General features: G+C 41.5%; 1 protein-coding gene across 1 annotated transcript in view; it reads right to left on the minus strand.

Annotated features, from left to right (window-relative positions):
- The window catches only part of traf3ip1 (TNF receptor-associated factor 3 interacting protein 1), a 119,308-nt gene extending 105,604 nt beyond the window's left edge, over positions 1 to 13,704 (minus strand). The window contains exons 1-2 of the mRNA XM_028807304.2: positions 13,226 to 13,704; positions 12,655 to 13,088 (exon numbers count right to left, since the gene is read on the minus strand). Of these exons, the coding sequence (XP_028663137.1) occupies positions 12,655 to 12,777 (123 nt within the window). The 5' untranslated portion in view covers positions 12,778 to 13,088; positions 13,226 to 13,704. The remainder of the gene's footprint in view (positions 1 to 12,654; positions 13,089 to 13,225) is intronic.
- Between the last annotated feature and the right edge of the window lie 3,447 nt (positions 13,705 to 17,151).

Genomic DNA, 17,151 nt, shown 5'->3' on the forward strand with positions numbered 1-17,151 from the left:
AAACAAACATGGCTACTTTTTTACAATTGAATGTCAGTTTTTGTCTTTGAATATGACATGCTTATAAACATACGCAAAGCACTTGATAACTTTTTCTTTAGTCAAGGATTTTCCTCAATAATTTTGTCAAAGGCCCACACCACTCCGACTGTCCCCAAATGAGAGTTATTAATTACAATTTGGGGTCACAAGCATAATCTCTCACAATTATCCCTCCATCATAATATGCTCAGCTCTGTCACTCTATCATGTTTGAAGCTGCATTCCGCTAACCATTTCAGCTGTAACCCCACAATTGAGTAAAAGTGTTAAATTACAAGTTGATAAATCCCTTTCCACAGTAAGGCAGGTATAATTAGCATACACAGGCTGGCATCCCTTCTTCTTTCCCTTTTTATATGTGGTATTGCATTCCGACCTGTACCTCATACCGGTGAGACGGTGAACACTTAAGTAGGGGATTACCTACTGAGACTATACTGTCAGTGATGAAGGATTCAGCTGAAGAATCACCTAGGACATTATGCCAAATTGGCAGGCACAGTAAGAACCCTGAAAAATTATTGGTTAACACATGCGGTACCAGCAAAAGGCAATGGCAAAAACATGGTTGTAATTTTGCCAAGAAAATCATATATCAAATGCGTGAAAGATTTAAGAGTAATAATGTAAAGGGGGCCAGTCCACAATCAATGTTGGATCCCTCGCCTGGAATGGATTGTCATGAGAGCCAGTTTTAACTAATAGTAACACTGCTACAATCCCCACCCCCAGGCCGTGGTGCATGGCCGAACCAAGGCTTGAGGTTTGCGATGTTCACTGTGTCTACTTTCTTAGTCCCTGGCAATCCCCACTCTACTGCATAGGTCACTGGACCCTTCCGTTGGACCACAGTTGCCGGGCCGAAACACTTCAGGGACAGTTTAGCCATGAACTTATCTGATGCTTTGGAAAAGGGATGAGTCCTGATCCAGACTTTCTCCCCAACCAAGAATTGTACAAGCTTATGTCTCTGGTTGTACGATTGAGACTGCCTGGACTGGGACCTCACCATCCTCTCCTTTACCCGTTGTGTGATTTGTTGTAAAGTTTGCTAGTGATCATGTATTGATATGTCTGGTTTGGGTGGATTGTGATCAATTATTCCTTCCAGTGGACCATTTAGTAGTCTGCCTAAAGCTAACAATGCAGGGGTTTCACCTATAACCTTGTGCACCGCCGTGTTCAATGCGAACCGTAGCTCAGGCAGCCACTTTGTCCAATCCTAATGGTGGTCTCTGATGAAGGATGCTATCATTGTCTTCAGGGTCCGGTTCTCCCGCTCAGTGCGATTAGATGGGGGGTGGTTCACCTGAATACAACAGCATACCATCCCCAATTGTTTCCAAAATTCTTCGGCCTCTGAGCCGGTAAACTGTGGGCCCCAGTCCCTGATGATGTTCTTTGGCACCCCCCATCAGGTAAAGATCTCATCCTTCAGGGTGGAACATATCTTCTTGGCTGTGGCATTAGCCATAGGGAACAGCTCCACCCATCGGGTAAAATAGTCCACAACCACCATCAGGTAGGTCTTCCGGTCCTTACTGGCAGGAAATGGTCCCATTAGGTCCACGCCTAGGCTCTCCCCGGGGTAGTGATGGTTACTGGCTGAAGCTGTCCAGAGGGGAAACCTGGTGTGGTTTTGTGTCACTGACAGGTCTGGACATGGGACCAGACGTCTTTGCACATCGTCGGCCACCATGCCACCTTCAGGATTTTAAACAGAGTCTTTGTACGTCCAAGGTGACCACCGATCGGGCTATCATGGTAATACTGTAGGAACTTGGGCTCATATGTCTCAGGCACTACCAACTGATAATGGTAACCCCGATCTTTTGTTGGAATACAGCGATAGAGTGCCCCTTGAAGTTCCTTATAATGTATGCAGTTAGGCCTTCCCCTGGGCCCTCTCTCAACCCCTGACATAGAGGACATTATAGGGAACTCCCCTTAACATGCAGGAAATCGTTCAGTCTCAAGCAGCCAGTCCTGTATTTTCAGGGGAAGATCAGGCCAAGGGTTTGAGACCGATACCGCACATACCACCGGTGCAGGCTCGTGAACCTGTGATAATGCATTGGGCACAACATTAGCACAGCCCTTCCGATAGCACACCTTGAACGTGAACTGTTGGACGCACAATACCCACCTGGTTAGCCTTGACGTGGTCTTCAGGCAATTGAATGCCCAGGTCAGAGCCCTATGGTCAGTGTAGATTTCAAATGAAGTTCCCTCCAGGAAGTGACACCACTTCTCCACGGCCCACACGACAGCGAGGCATTCCTTCTCGGTGGTGGAATAATTATACTTGGCGCCCTTTAGTGACCGTGAAGCATAGGCCACCACCCTCGCCTCTCCTTGACTTGTTTGAGAGAGAATGGCGCTGAGCCCAAGGTAACTCATGTCAGTGTGGACCTGAAAGGTTAATGATGGATCAGGCTGTGCCAGGACTGGTGGTGATGTCAGTGCCTGTTTCGAGTCTTTCAAAGGAGTCCTGGCACGCTGGCGTCCACTCCCAAGAGGATCCCTTCCTCGTCAGCTGGAACAATGGGGCAGCGATGTCGGCAAACCCGTGAACAAATTTGTGGAACCACCCAGCCATCCCCAGGAAGTGTTGGAGACCTTCTACCTCCTGGGGCGCTGGATAGCCCAAGATGGACTTAATTTTCTTTGGGTCCACCCGGACCCCGTCTGCCTACACTACATGGCCAAGGAAGGTCAGATGGTCTTGTAGAAATCTATACTTCTTGGTGTTGAGTGTAAGATGAGCCTTATGGAGTCGCTTCAAGATGTGGTCAAGGTCCTTTAGATGTTGTTGGACAAAGCAAGTCTTCCCCACTGAGCCCCAGGAGGACCAGCTCCATTAGCCATTGGAATGATGCCCCTGCATTTTTAAGTCCAAAGGGCATCATCCGAAACTGGAACAGCCCCTCCGGGGTGATGACGGCGGTCTTCTCCATGCTACTCTTCTTCATCCTCACCTGCCAATACCCGGACTTCAAATCTAGGGAGCTGAACACCGCTGTCCCATGCAAAGACTCCAAGATGTCATGAACGAGTGGCATGGGGTAAGCATCATTCAAGGTCTTCTTGTTCAGCTCCCGATAGTCCACATAGAATCAGTAGGTCCCATCAGCCTTTTGAACGAGCACCGCAGGGCTAGCCCACGGCGAAGTGGAAGGCTCGATGACCCCATCCGCCAACATCTGATCAACCCACTCCTTGGTTAATCTTCTTTTCAGAGGTGACACTCTGTAGGCTCTGTGCCGAACCAGGATGGGGTTGACTGTGTGAATATGGTGACACACCACCTCAGTCCGACCCAATTTGTCCATCCACACAGAGCACCACCTCCTAAGCAGTGGCTGAACGAGCCCCGGCTGTTCAAGAATTGTCTTCTCTACTAGGCTTGGCTCATCCACCAACTGTGCGCGGTAATAATACAAGTTAGGCCAAACCAGATTACTTTGAACCTTCGTCCCCAACCGATGGACCTCATCCCCCCGGCAACTCATACTCCAGCCGCAACAGGTGGATGGTAAGACCTACCGACATAAGAGAGTCCATACCTAGTAATAAGGGCATTGACAGGTGGTCATCTTCCAGAATGTAAACTTCCATCTCCCAGTGAGTCTCATGTAAGCAGAGCCTCATAGGAACCCTGCCCTTTGCCCCGTGTGCCCTTCCATCCGCGAGAAAGAATTTTACTTTTGCACTTTCCCTTAACTGCTCATGAGGCACTTTAAACTTTTCCCACAAGCTGTATTTCATAAGGGTATAGGTGCTCCCTGTATCTAAGACTGCCTGTCCAGTGACTCCTCGCACTTGTACGGGCACACTAAGAGGGGCAAGATGGCTTGCACCAAGTTGAGATCGGCACAGGGATCCACTTGGGCTTTTCCTCATGGTTTGGGACAGGAGACTTCGAGACGTGGGACCCTTTCGAGACCCACTAATCTCGATAGCCGCCCAGTCCTTTCCCACTCGGGACCCCACCTTCACCAACTCATCTACCGATTTCACGACCCCCCTCAGAGTAGCTGCCACCCAAGGGTCACATGCATCAAGGACCCGTCGCAATATCTCTTCCTCATGCATGTCAGATTGCCACTTCAGGCACAACACACGGAATTCAAAGACAAAGTCCCTGAGACTCTGCGATGGCTTTTGCACAAAGGCCCGGAGCTTTTCTTCCAACAGCGCCTGGAATTCATCTGAGATGAACATTTCAGAAAGGCAGCGCAAAACTCCGCCCAGGTATTACGCTTGTGCCGCTCAGCAAACCACCAAGATCGCGCCGGACCGCTGAGTGCCGTGTTCAGGAATCCCCACAGCTCGGCTCCACTCAGAGGATGCAGCTCCACGAACAAGTCGACCTCCTCTACAAAGTCGACAAGGCCCGTGGGTGCACACTGAGGGGCCAGCTTAGAAAACTCCATCCGCGGCACCGCAACGGACAAGGACGACTGTCCCCAGTCGTTCTCCACTCCCGCTCCCTAGTGGCTGCGAGACAGCATGCCAGCTTTCCTGCACCTGCAACCTCTCTCATATTTGCTTCCAGGCGCTGCACACACCGTGCGAAGGACTGTTAAAGACGCTGCACCCTCACAACCACCTCGCTGGATCTGTAGTGGTCCGGTGCCACTAAGATTCACACCGTCAATATGACAGTGATTTATTTATTTCCGTAGAGGAGATCCCAGGGATGCTCCCAGCCTTGGCCCAACCCGCACACACTCAAAAAACAGAGACAAAATATAGCACACTGGGAACTAACAACAATTAAGAATATACAGTAATCCCTCGCTACTTCGCGGTTCACTTTTCGCGGATTCACGACTTCGCGGGTTTTTAAATACAAGTGATTGCCCGCCTATCGCGGAAGTTATGTTCCAGACCCATCAGCAACAGGAGAAAATCCGTGATATAGAAAGACCATATAAATAAACATTTTTTTAGTTTAAGCCTTAAAATACCCATCCCACATGCTTTAAACACATGTAAACTTATAAAACACACTTTGTTAACACATATGATATGTGGATGTCGGGCTAAGGATATGAGTAACATCTCACTATTATAAAACATTTTAACTTCACGCAAGACAAGACAGTGAGACAGGAAAATAGGTGATGTACACCTAAAAGCCTGATTGTACAGGCTTTTAAATTATTGACACGCAGAGTGACAAGCAGCACAAACCCAGCACAAAGTCCACTTCTCCTTAGCGTTCATTCAGCTCCCCACCCCCTTGACAATGCGAAGTGGCAGGAGCCTACTGCGCTTCCGGGGAGGGGGGGTTTGAGCGAAGGTGCGTTCAGCCCTCACACACCCACACACACACACACACACTCCTCGAGCAGAGCGACAAGCAGGCATTTTGGCAGAAGCAGCACAAAGTCCATTTCTGCTCAGCGTGAGTTCAGCTGCCCCCCTTCACAAAGCGAGTGCAGACACATTGACGTCTGATCGCTGCGTGCAGGCAGTGTGCAGTGTTGGTCTGAGGTGTTTAAGAATGTAGAAAGTGTTTAAGAGTATAGGAAGTGTTTATAAGAGCGTGGGAAAGGTTAACAAGAGAGTGAGAAGGTTTATAAGAGTGTGGGAAGGGTTTATAAAGCCTTAAAATATGTATAAATAATAAAATAAATATAGGTCGCTACTTCGCGGATTTCACCTATCACGGGGGGGCTCTGGAACGTAACCCCCGCGATAGGTGAGGGATTACTGTAATGAAATTAAATAATATAAATGAAAACAATACCATCCCTGTACCCCTATGGGGATATTACATTAAACATATAAACACAAACAACTCCACACAGCAAAGTCCATGGAAACAATACCAGATGCAATGAAAGATGACGATAGTGAGTCCAGAGATCTGCACGCTGAAAGGGAATGAAAAAACAGTCCTACTGGTAGACACTAAGGTTGAAGACGGATGGATGGTTCAGGAGCGCTCCTTTTCTTGTGGGGAAGCCAATGAATCCACTATCAGTCCTCAGCACACAGGTTGACAGAAGATGATCCAGACCCCAACAACGACACAATCCAGGACACAAAAACTAAATACGGCTTAATCAACAGGAGGCAGTTCGACAGGTAAACGGAACACAAAATACAACAACAAAAAAAAACACCTTTTTTACCCTTGGACACCTGTCCTCCTTTTAAACCCCTCTGACTACCTTTGACCCCAACAGCCCGTGCAGGGACTGCTGGGAGATGCAGTTTTAACTAATAGTAGTACTGCTACAAAGTTACTGTTCGCAACACTGATACCACCCAAGTAGTAGCATGAAATGTTCAAACCCTTATGTAAGGTTGGTAAAGAAGGAAGCAACAGGATTAAACATTAAACTACAAGACAGATAATCATAGGCAAAATGAAGTTAGTACATTCAGGTGGCAACAAACATGTGAAAGCAGTTGAAATCCAGTTTGAAGATAGATTAGCAAAATGTTTAGAAAGATATTGGCCAGAATCAGATTAAGTGGTTTCTTGCAAAATTAAAAGGGAGACCATTGATGTGGCAGTTATTCAGGTACAGTCATATGAAAAAGTTTGGGAACCCCTCTTAATTCTTTGGATTTTTGTTTATCATTGGCTGAACTTTCAAAATAGCAACTTCCTTTTAATATATGACATGCCTTATGGAAACAGTAGTATTTCAGCAGTGACATTAAGCTTATTGGATTAACAGAAAATATGAAATATGCATCATAACAAAATTAGACAGGTGCATAAATTTGGGCACCCCAACAGAGATATTACATCAATACTTAGTTGAGCCTCCTTTTGCAAATATAACAGCCTCTAGACGCCTCCTACAGCCTTTGATGAGTGTCTGGATTCTGGATGGAGGTATTTTTGACCATTCTTCCATACAAAATCTCTCCAGTTCAGTTAAATTTGATGGCTGCCGAGCATGGACAGCCTGCTTCAAATCATCCCATAGATTTTCGATGATATTCAAGTCAGGGGACTGTCACGGCCATTCCAGAACATTGTACTTCTCCCTCTGCATGAATGCCTTTGTAGATTTCAAACTGTGTTTTGGGTCATTGTCTTGTTGGAATATCCAACCCCTGCGTAACTTCAACTTTGTGACTGATGCTTGAACATTATCCTGAAGAATGTGTTGATATTGGGTTGAATTCATCTGACCCTCGACTTTAACAAGGGCCTCAGTCCCTGAACTAGCCAAACAGCCCCACAGCATGATGGAAATCTCGTCAGTCCAAAGCACTTTGTTCCAAAATGAATCTGGCTTGTCTAAATGAGCATTTGCATACAACAAGTGATTCTGTTTGTGGCGCGAGTACAGAAAAGGCTTCTTTCTCATCACCCTGCCATACAGACGTTCTTTGTACAAATTAGGCTGAATTGTAGAACAATGTACAGATACACCATCTGCAGCAAGATGTTCTTGCAGGTCTTTGGAGGTGATCTGTGGGTTGTCTGTAACCATTCTCACAATCCTGTACATATGCCGCTCCTGTATTTTTCTTGTCCTGCCAGACCTGGGTTTATCAACAACAGTGCCTGTGGCCTTCCATTTCCTGATTACATTCCTTACAGTTGAAACTGACAGTTTAAACCTCTGACATAGCTTTTTGTAGCCTTCCCCTAAACCATGATACTGAACAATCTTTGTTTTCAGATCTTTTTGAGAGTTGCTTTGAGGATCCCGTGCTGTCACTCTTCAGAAGAGAGTCAAAGAGAAGCACAACCTGCAATTGACCACCTTAAATACTGTTTCTCATGATTGGACACAACTGTCTATGACGTTCAAGGGTTAACGAGCTAATCCAACCAATTTGGTGTTGCAAGTAATCAGTATTGAGCAGTTACATGCATTCAAATCAGCAAAATTACAAGGGGACCCAATTTTTTGCACAGCCAGTTTTTCACATTTGATTTAATTTCATACAACTAAATACTGCTTCACTAAAAATCTTTGTTCAGAAAACACCCCAGTACTCAGATGTTCCTAGGAAATGAAACACATACCACTGTTATCTTTTTTGTTGAAAGTAGAGTAAATTATTGTGCAAGCTGAGAGGGGTTCCCAAACTTTTTCATATGACTGTATATGCACCAATCAAAAAACGCAGTGAGCATACAGCAGAGACATTCCATGCAGATTTAGAGCAAGCAATGAACAAATGCAGATCTCAGGAAATACGTATAGTCAAGAGAAACTAGAATGCAAAAACTGAAATGGATAGAAAAGGAGCTATAGTAGGATCATATTGTCTAGGGGTGAGGAATGAAAGACGTGATTGATGGGTAGAGCTGTGTGAATCAAATGAACAGGTGGTAATGAATACATGGTTCAAGCATCACCTTCATACATTGTGGACATGGTAGAGCCCAGGAGATCAAACATGAAACCATATGGACTATATAACAATTAACAAAAGATTCAGAAATGCCGTATGCCAAGTTAAAAGATACCCCAGAGCAGACTAACAAGTGATCAAGCACTTTTAATGTGCAGTGTGAAAGTCAAACAGTTTAAACAGTCAGAAAGTTTAAACAGTTTGACAAAGAGAACAGGAAAACACAAGTTACAACTGCAGCTGTTGCAAAACAACCAACAAACGCAGCAAAAGTATAAGCAGGAAGTTAACAAATTTGCCACCCTTAAGTTAGAAGATGACAACACAGAGAAAGAATGGCAATCATTTCAGAAACAGGTAGTAGAAACAGTAAAAGAGAAAAAAAGCCATTGATAAAAAAGTAAATATTAGATATCATGAAAGAAAGACAAAAGGCAAAGATAAATTATATTACCAAATATAGAGAACTGGATAAACACATAAAAAAAGACTTACAAGGAAGCAAAATAGAACTAGTACAACAAAGCTTTTGAAGAAATAGAACAACAGAAAGTAGGTATAGAGAGAATGTACAGGAAAATAAAATAATGTCAGAATCAGTATGCGCCACAAGTGGGAGCATCGGAGCAAAAGATGGGACGATATTACTGAAAAAGAATGGATATTAGCACACTGGGAAGAATACAAACTATACTGGGATCAATGAAAAAGAGATGCCAATAATACAAAAAGTCATGGAAGGCCCAGACCTACTGAACAAAGAAATAAGACCTGCTATGAAAAGAATAAACAGAGGAAAACCAATGGGGTGAATGAAGTTACAGGAAAACTATAGAGGCTTTGGAAGAATATGGAATTTGTAAAATGACACAAATTAACTAATGACATATATAACACTGGGTATTTTTCTGATGATTAAAGCAGATTCACTTTTGCAGCAATGTCAAAAAAGATTGGAACAGTTAAATGTGAAATACACAGAATGATAAGCTTATTAAGCCATCTGACAAAAGTAATTTCCTTGTGTTAACATTAAGAATAGGAAAGAAACTAGGAAACAGTAATTAGTGCTTTCAATAGACTAGTTTAATTATTATGCAGACAAAGATTTTTAATCCAATTAGGGAACTGCTGAGTATTACAGGATGAAATATCAACAAAACACAGTAAGATTTGCAGATGATACCACCAGGGCTGTGGAGTCGGAGACAATTTTGGGTATCTGGAGTCGGCAAAAATGTACCAACTCCAGATCCTAATAAATTTAAATTGTAATGAAAAAAAAATACAGCAAGTTTAAATGTCCCATTTCACAAACAATAGTCATAATTACTGCGGTGGGTTGGCACCCTGCCCAGGATTGTTTCCTGCCTTGTGCCCTGTGTTGGCTGGGATTGGCTCCAGCAGACCCCCGTGACCCTGTGTTCGGATTCAGCGGGTTGGAAAATGGATGGATGGATGGATAGTCATAATTAAGTACTTATCTGATGTAAGAATAAAGCCCAGTGCATAGTTGCGTTACTACTAGTGTGAAGTTCAGCTGAGCTATTACACAACCCGACATTCACATATTGTAATCTGGATTATGGTACATTACAAAAAGTGTTTTCATTTTATTTCAGATATAATGCATTTAACAAGTTCACTTGAGTGTAAACAAGTGTAATGATGTAGGTGTAGGTGTGTGCTATGGCCTGATGTGTGTTCAGGGATTCTTGTCTTTTGTTTAAACTGGCCAATACGGTAGAAAGTCAGCTTCCTAGCCATTAGTTCTGTGGTTAAATGACATGTATGTTGTCTTCATTTAATCAACATGGAAAATACATTAGCATATTAAATACAGAGGAGTCATTGTCAGAAGTACCAGAAACTAAGGAGTCGGGAGTCGAAGGATTTATCTACTGACTCCACAGCCCTGGATACCACACTGATTGCAGGTACAAACGGGAAGCATCAACACTGCTAGAATGTGTGCTGGAAGAGTGAAAGGAAATGGGTAAGGTTAAACATCAAAATGTGTATGGTAATAAAGAAATCATCAAGTCCTAAATGCAATCTTATGGTGCATAGACAGAGGAGCATGTGCATAATAATGACAATGCTCTTTACAAAGATTTATGAGAGTGTTTCTCTTTGTCAAAGTGAAAAGAACGCAGCATAAATTTAACTAAAAACAATACCATTTTTAATTTAGAATTTCTTTAGCCAAAGAGGTAAAGATGGATATAAAAAGTAATGTTTGAATTCCTAAGGCAGGTATCAAGTATATGAAACTATACAGTGAATACCCTCCAAAAAGGTTACTTAAAATTAGAGAACAACAAAAACATTATTTTTACATCCAACCAGCAACCTAAAATTCATTTTGCAAGTTCCAAACCTTCATGTTTTTTTCATGCCTTACACAGCCACAGCATTGTTTAAAATGGCCAGCAACCTGCAGGCAAACAGTTAGATCCAACTTACTCGTATCTATAAGTTAAACACCACACACACCAGGTCCAATTGCTTACTGAGTGGAATTAAAACCAGCAAAGCTTTGCGTGCAAAGTAAGCAGTGCAACATTTAAAAAATAAATTATGTAAAAAAAATGGTCAGGAATAGACTATAATGGACTAAAAAAATTTAATAACATATTAAGCTAACGGGAGGAATAACTACCTTCAGAAATGCAATGGGCTGTTGCTACTGTAATGCTGCTCCAGGCTTAAAAACCACAAAAAGTAAGCCTCTTTGATTACACTGAGCCAAAACATAAGCAAACTGAGGATTTTCCAAACACATTATCTTTGTTGTGCAGTATAAACAGTAAAGAAATAAGTAAGTGAGTATGCTTCTAGACACAAGCTTCAATGCAGAAGCAACCATCAAGTGCTGCTGGTTGGAAATAAAGTAACACCAGTATAGTAACATGATGAGTAGGGAAGAAGGCATCCACGTTTATAGGAATAGATGGAATCAGTCAGTCCTGCACATCAGGAAACCGTGTCATTCTCGTGCCACTAGCAAACAATTCTAAACGCACCCTAGAAGCAAGTGTACATTTTCAGGAATGTAATTAATATCTGAATACAACATAATGGCATCATAAAATAACATTTGACAAAAATGTTCATCCCTAATAATATCTAATATTGTAACAATATGGGATTGGCACTAATGAATGAAGGTGGAAAGCTTCCCTGCAACAGACCAATACTGGGCACCACACTAAGCCACTGACTGCTCCCACATGATTTGCCACCAGTTGATCAGTATAAACCTATGATCAAAAATAGTCTAAAGCAAGCTTTTTAATTCTTTTAGAAAAGTTACAAATTGTAATTATTTTCTTAAGAAAAAAAAAACAACTATTATATACTGTAGTACATTTTCTGTTGTTCCCCATCACCCTAATGAATCTTTTCTTAAGCAGTTTCAGTTACCAGCGACAATGCATGTTAAAATGTTTCCTAGTTTATGTGACAGACTTGATTATATAAACGTGTTAGGTGATGAGGAACATGAGTTAAACTACAACAGTACAACCAAAATAAGATTTCAGCACTTGACGTTACATTTCAAACACTAAAATTAGAGACAATAGTAATCAAATAACAAAGGGACCCTATTTGGGTTAATCCTGACTAATAAAAAGACCTCTCTACATCTCATTTTTGCAAGCTGAATTTAGTACATCTTTAGTACAAGAAAACGGTTAAAGGAAACCGTGGTTATTTCCAAGCCAAACTCTGAACCGGGAATCTAAGGAGAAGCTCTACTATACGAACGCCTCTCTTATTAATAAAATCATACACTATGCCACATTTTAGGCAATAATATACATATTTAAATTGAGCACAGTCCAACGAGAAATATATTTTTTCTAAAGTCTAAATGAACTGCAATAAGCAGCTAGGCCTTTAGTACAGTGTACTGGAGCGCCCAGTGGCGCCTAGCAACCATAGAGACGCCACAATGACCGAGCACCGGGTATACACAAGAAGGAAACAAAAACCCATCTCTTTCCAGAAGCATAACGGTCTAATACCACCTCCATACAGTTAACATTTCATATACAAAATCGTCATGAACTCTAAACTGAACTGTGCTTAACAAGCGTACTATCTTAAATCTCTTAGTTAGGCTAAAGGAGTTAGGCTTGCCCCTGCATTCAGGTCACATTAAAATACTATAAATACACCTTGATATGACATAGTTATACATATATGCTACATGGATATTACATAATAAAAGGAAAATGACCTCAGTTTGCATTATTTTCTCACCTCGGTAAAAATATCGTGTAGGTATCGGAAAGGCGGCTTGCTGAGCAGCTTTTCTGTAAGAGGTGGTTTTTTAATGACTTTCCCAAGGGAGTCTTGAGTCTTCTTGGTTACCGAACTGTTCATGACCGAGGCAAGTGGGGTTCACCAAGACCGTTCGCAGAAATTCTACGCGTGTGCGGCACGCCGTCTGGCCGCTCCGACACCAGAATACCAGGGTATACTGAAAGGCGGGGCGTCCTCCACGATGGCCCGGCAGGTCGCGAGCGCGCGCCCGCCCGCGCTCCAAGAAGCTGTAGGAACTGACGCGCGCGCCACCGCGTCAAAACTGTAATCACTATGTTTCCTTGATGAAACGAGAGCGAGCAGAAGAGGACTCCCACAGTGAGATCATTCAGGAATTGTGGATTTTCTTCCCACTGCCGGATTCATGCTTCCTAGATGAAACAGACCATAACATATTACGATATATGCCGTTGTTTAGTAAAGTAAACAAAAGGGACATATTCATACACTTCAAAAATAACAATGAAGTACTTTGCTAATAATACCCCTTTAAGAATGCGACATTTACCTTTTACAACGTTTTTCCTTGATAAATATTACAAAGATTTTAAAGCAAAGTTAGCGTCTAGAATTTTATCTGGCTACAAAAATGTATGGATTCGCATAATAGGAAGCTTAAAAGAGCTGTCTGCAAATCTTAGTAGGAAAAGTATATAGCAAACGACCGTATCTTCAAAAACATGTACAGTTTAAAATATCAAAACTGGGCACCTAGCAATTTAGGGACAATCTGTTTGATCTTAATCTCACTTTATTGAACTTCTCTAACTGACCATCGCCTCGCTCTCCTCTGTGTTTTTTTTAAGTTCCGGAAGTTTCTTAGAAAGGCTGTTTGGTAAGTTCGCTGTGAAACCTAGCATAACAGAAACTCGAATCGCGTATACACGAACTGCCTTGTCTTTCGGACATCCAAGAATAACCACATTTAAGATCGTATTTAGATAACCAAAAGTAATCCGGGCTCTGGGCAGCCTGAGCGATCCCAGAATGCACGGCTTGTCTGTCACGCGCCTGCGCGTCCACTGACGTGTTGTTACAGAAGCTTAGTTGCACAGCAACGACTGACAACTAGGCTGCTTTTTTGTTTCCGCTCTAATCACCCTTCAGTTTTGAGTCAGTATTTGCCTAGAGACAGTAGTTTGACAACTGTAACACAATTTAATTATTAAGTCGTTTAAGTTATATAAAATTAATAAAGTTAATTATGTTGCTCAAGGATTGTTGATGAGGGTATCCAAAATAATACAACATCTTTACCATCAGTCCTTGATTTCTCAGTTTACTGCTCTAGGGAACGCTACACAAGCACTTATTAAAATTGTACAGTTTCATTTACATAAAGATTTTTTCTCAGCCATTTAATTTCCTTCAGTGTTGTTGCTAACATAATTATATGTTTAAGATAAAATTCACTGTATTTTTGTTGTTATTCAAGTAAATTTGCAATACAAATACAGAATGGAAGAGAAAGGCACCGTATAAAGATAGCACTAGATCTTCTTTGGCATATATTTCTCAAAGGGAAGTAGTAGGAAGTTGTGAAGTATAGTGTAAAAAAGAAAAAAATGCAGACACAGAGGAGAGAATAAACAGTGATATAGAGAGAATAGAAACTGATATACAGCAATGCAGAATTGCAAACCCTGTGGGGATTGGTTATGGGTCCTTTGACTCCATTCTTCATCAATACTTAAACACTAACAATGTTTATTATTGTTAAAAGCCCAGAATGTTGACTCCTGAAAGGAACCATTGCCACATCCAATGCTCTAAAGGGAATCTTGAAGTAATATATTTGGACAGGGAGAAATTTAAGAAGTGTTTCATAAGTGTTGATGAAATATAGATAAATCACTTCTCCAACACTACAAAAATTCAAGAGCTAAGCTCTGCTGGTAAGATTATATACATGATTATGATGTTGAAGGTGTAATTCCTTTTGATTACATACTATATGAGGCCAACATACTGTAACTGGTCAATATTAGATTGTTTTGCTTTGGTGTTTACTGCAGTCAATCAAAGAAAAGCAGCAAGGAAAGCTGTCAACCATCTACTTCATCACAATTCCCTCAACCATACTCAGCAAGTTGTAAAGGCTGCTCAAAAAATTGTAGATTCATAGAGATGCATCATTCATTCTCTTCACCAGCTGTGATCCCCTGTGAGTAGCACCTCTTCCCCAATACAAAGAGTTACCATTATGGGATGTTTCAGGTAGACCACAATGAAGACAAAATGTTTAACTTGAGTGTCATAAAAATGCTTTTGGAAAGTTTTAACAAGTGTATTGCATATTACAGTTCAAGGAATATAATATATATATATATATATATATATATATATATATATATATATATATATATATATATATATATACTCGGGGGCTCTTCCCCCTGCTCGCTTCGCTCGCCAACCCCCATGTATGGGTAACTGGATGTACAATTTAAAGCAATTGTTATTTTCATGGGAACTGTTACATATGCATAGTAGAACTAACTATTTTACATTAGAGCAAGTAATTAACCATAATAAAAAATAGTAAAACGTAATAAATTGAAAGAAATTTATGTTTCATGTTGCATTAGAGGTATTCATTGAGTTATACATTTTCGTTCTATTTGACTTTGAAATTAACACGCAAATACTTTTTAAACTTACACTTTTACTGTACCACTTCAGTAAAAACACACGCCAAACAAAAAACTTTTAATTCTCGTGGATACGCCTCTTCATTGGGAAGAAGCACTATTTTTCCCTGATGGCAACAGAAATTAGATGATCTACAAGTTTCCGACTTAAACTTTAAAGCTGAACAATATCTACATACTTCTGTCATATCACCTATGTCCATATATTCAATCTCTTTTCGCTGTTCCGTTATTTCACTGAATAATAATTTCCATTTGTTAGCGCTAATGCGATCTTTACTATCAGTTTTTCGTGCCTTTCGAATTTTACTACTTTCATAATCTTTAACCTGCTCTGTATGTGTATTGCACCAATGTTTTTGAACCTCTTTACGACATTCTACTGTACTTTGCCTTCTACTCTTTGTCTTTTATTTCCGTCCCCGCTTGGTCTGGACTGATTATTACTTTCCTTTTTTCCGAATTCGCACTTAGATCATTATTGTTCTTTTTTGAATTCTTTTCTCTCCAACGCTTTTGGACCTCTTTTCGACATGCTGCCTTTTCTTCTTCGCTTAGTCATTGACGTGTCATCTATAACGTATAGAATTATTGTCCAGAAATGAACTATTACAATTGAAACAAATAGATTGTATGTATAACAATACTGTCCAGAAAAGCTTCTTTAAAGGATGAAACGGAAGACTTTTCATAAAGGAGCTTAAAATGAGGAAAACATAAAAATTTATAAGAGCTGAGAGCGCAGGAAGTGTGTCTGACAAAAGCATTCACACAAATAAGAGGTGATTGGACCATGTGCATGGTTGAATATGGTTGAGAGGAGTGTGGGACTTGAAAAAATCTATATATTATAAGAGAAAACACACAAGATTCTCCTAAAGTGTCTGGGGCACCCAAAGGCAAACCCTTGAACTGAAATGGGCACAAAAGGCACAAAAGAAAATGTGTGGTAAAGTTCTATTTCATATACTATATCCGTGTGGAAAATGAGTCTACTCCTAAATGGCGGTATCTTCAGCTATGATGGTTTCTTGGAGGAAGAGGCATGTATAAATGGCCAGAACCCGGAAATGACATCATGGATATTGGCCCGTCAATCTTTCTCTCTACAGAGGGAAAAGAGGAAGAGATACTGTTATAGCACACCCATGTGTACCGGGTTAATATTGTCATCAACTAAGCCTGTTACGCTTAAGTTAAGCCTAAGACGCTCGGAACCGGCCAACTCTATTTAATTAGAAAAGCAATAGGGGCGCGGTGCTGCTTAAACATAAAGAATGCTGGCAGTCACCTGCTATATATTAACTGTGTAAGCGGATCCTAGAAAGTATTGAAATCGTCAGAACTACTCTGGCCTCTCTCTGCTATAAGGATTTGTGCTGCTGACATGCTTGCATCATTTTTGCATTAGCAGCTCAGCGACTGTCTTTCTTAGGAGGTTTCCTTTTTCCGGTGTGCTGGCCTAGCTTGCATATCCTCGGAGCTGCAGCCCTCACCCCAACTCTACATCTCACTTCTGGACTAGACAGACACACACACTTGCACTCGCAGAACTCTATTTAATTTCAAAAGGAACAGGCAGGTAGTGGTGCTCAAACATAAAGAATGCTGGCAGTCACCTCCAGTTCGCCCTCTGGTGGTCATTCCAAGTGTTAACTGAATGATAACATGCATACAAGACTGTAAGATCACCCCCCCCCCCCCCCCCACCCTACCCAGAAGGGGGTGGGTTAGGATTGATTTCACCCTACAGTATTTTTAGTCGACCATTGAGAAACATGTG

The sequence above is a fragment of the Erpetoichthys calabaricus genome, chromosome 8 (genome assembly GCF_900747795.2).
Source record: "Erpetoichthys calabaricus chromosome 8, fErpCal1.3, whole genome shotgun sequence".
NCBI lineage: Eukaryota > Metazoa > Chordata > Cladistia > Polypteriformes > Polypteridae > Erpetoichthys > Erpetoichthys calabaricus.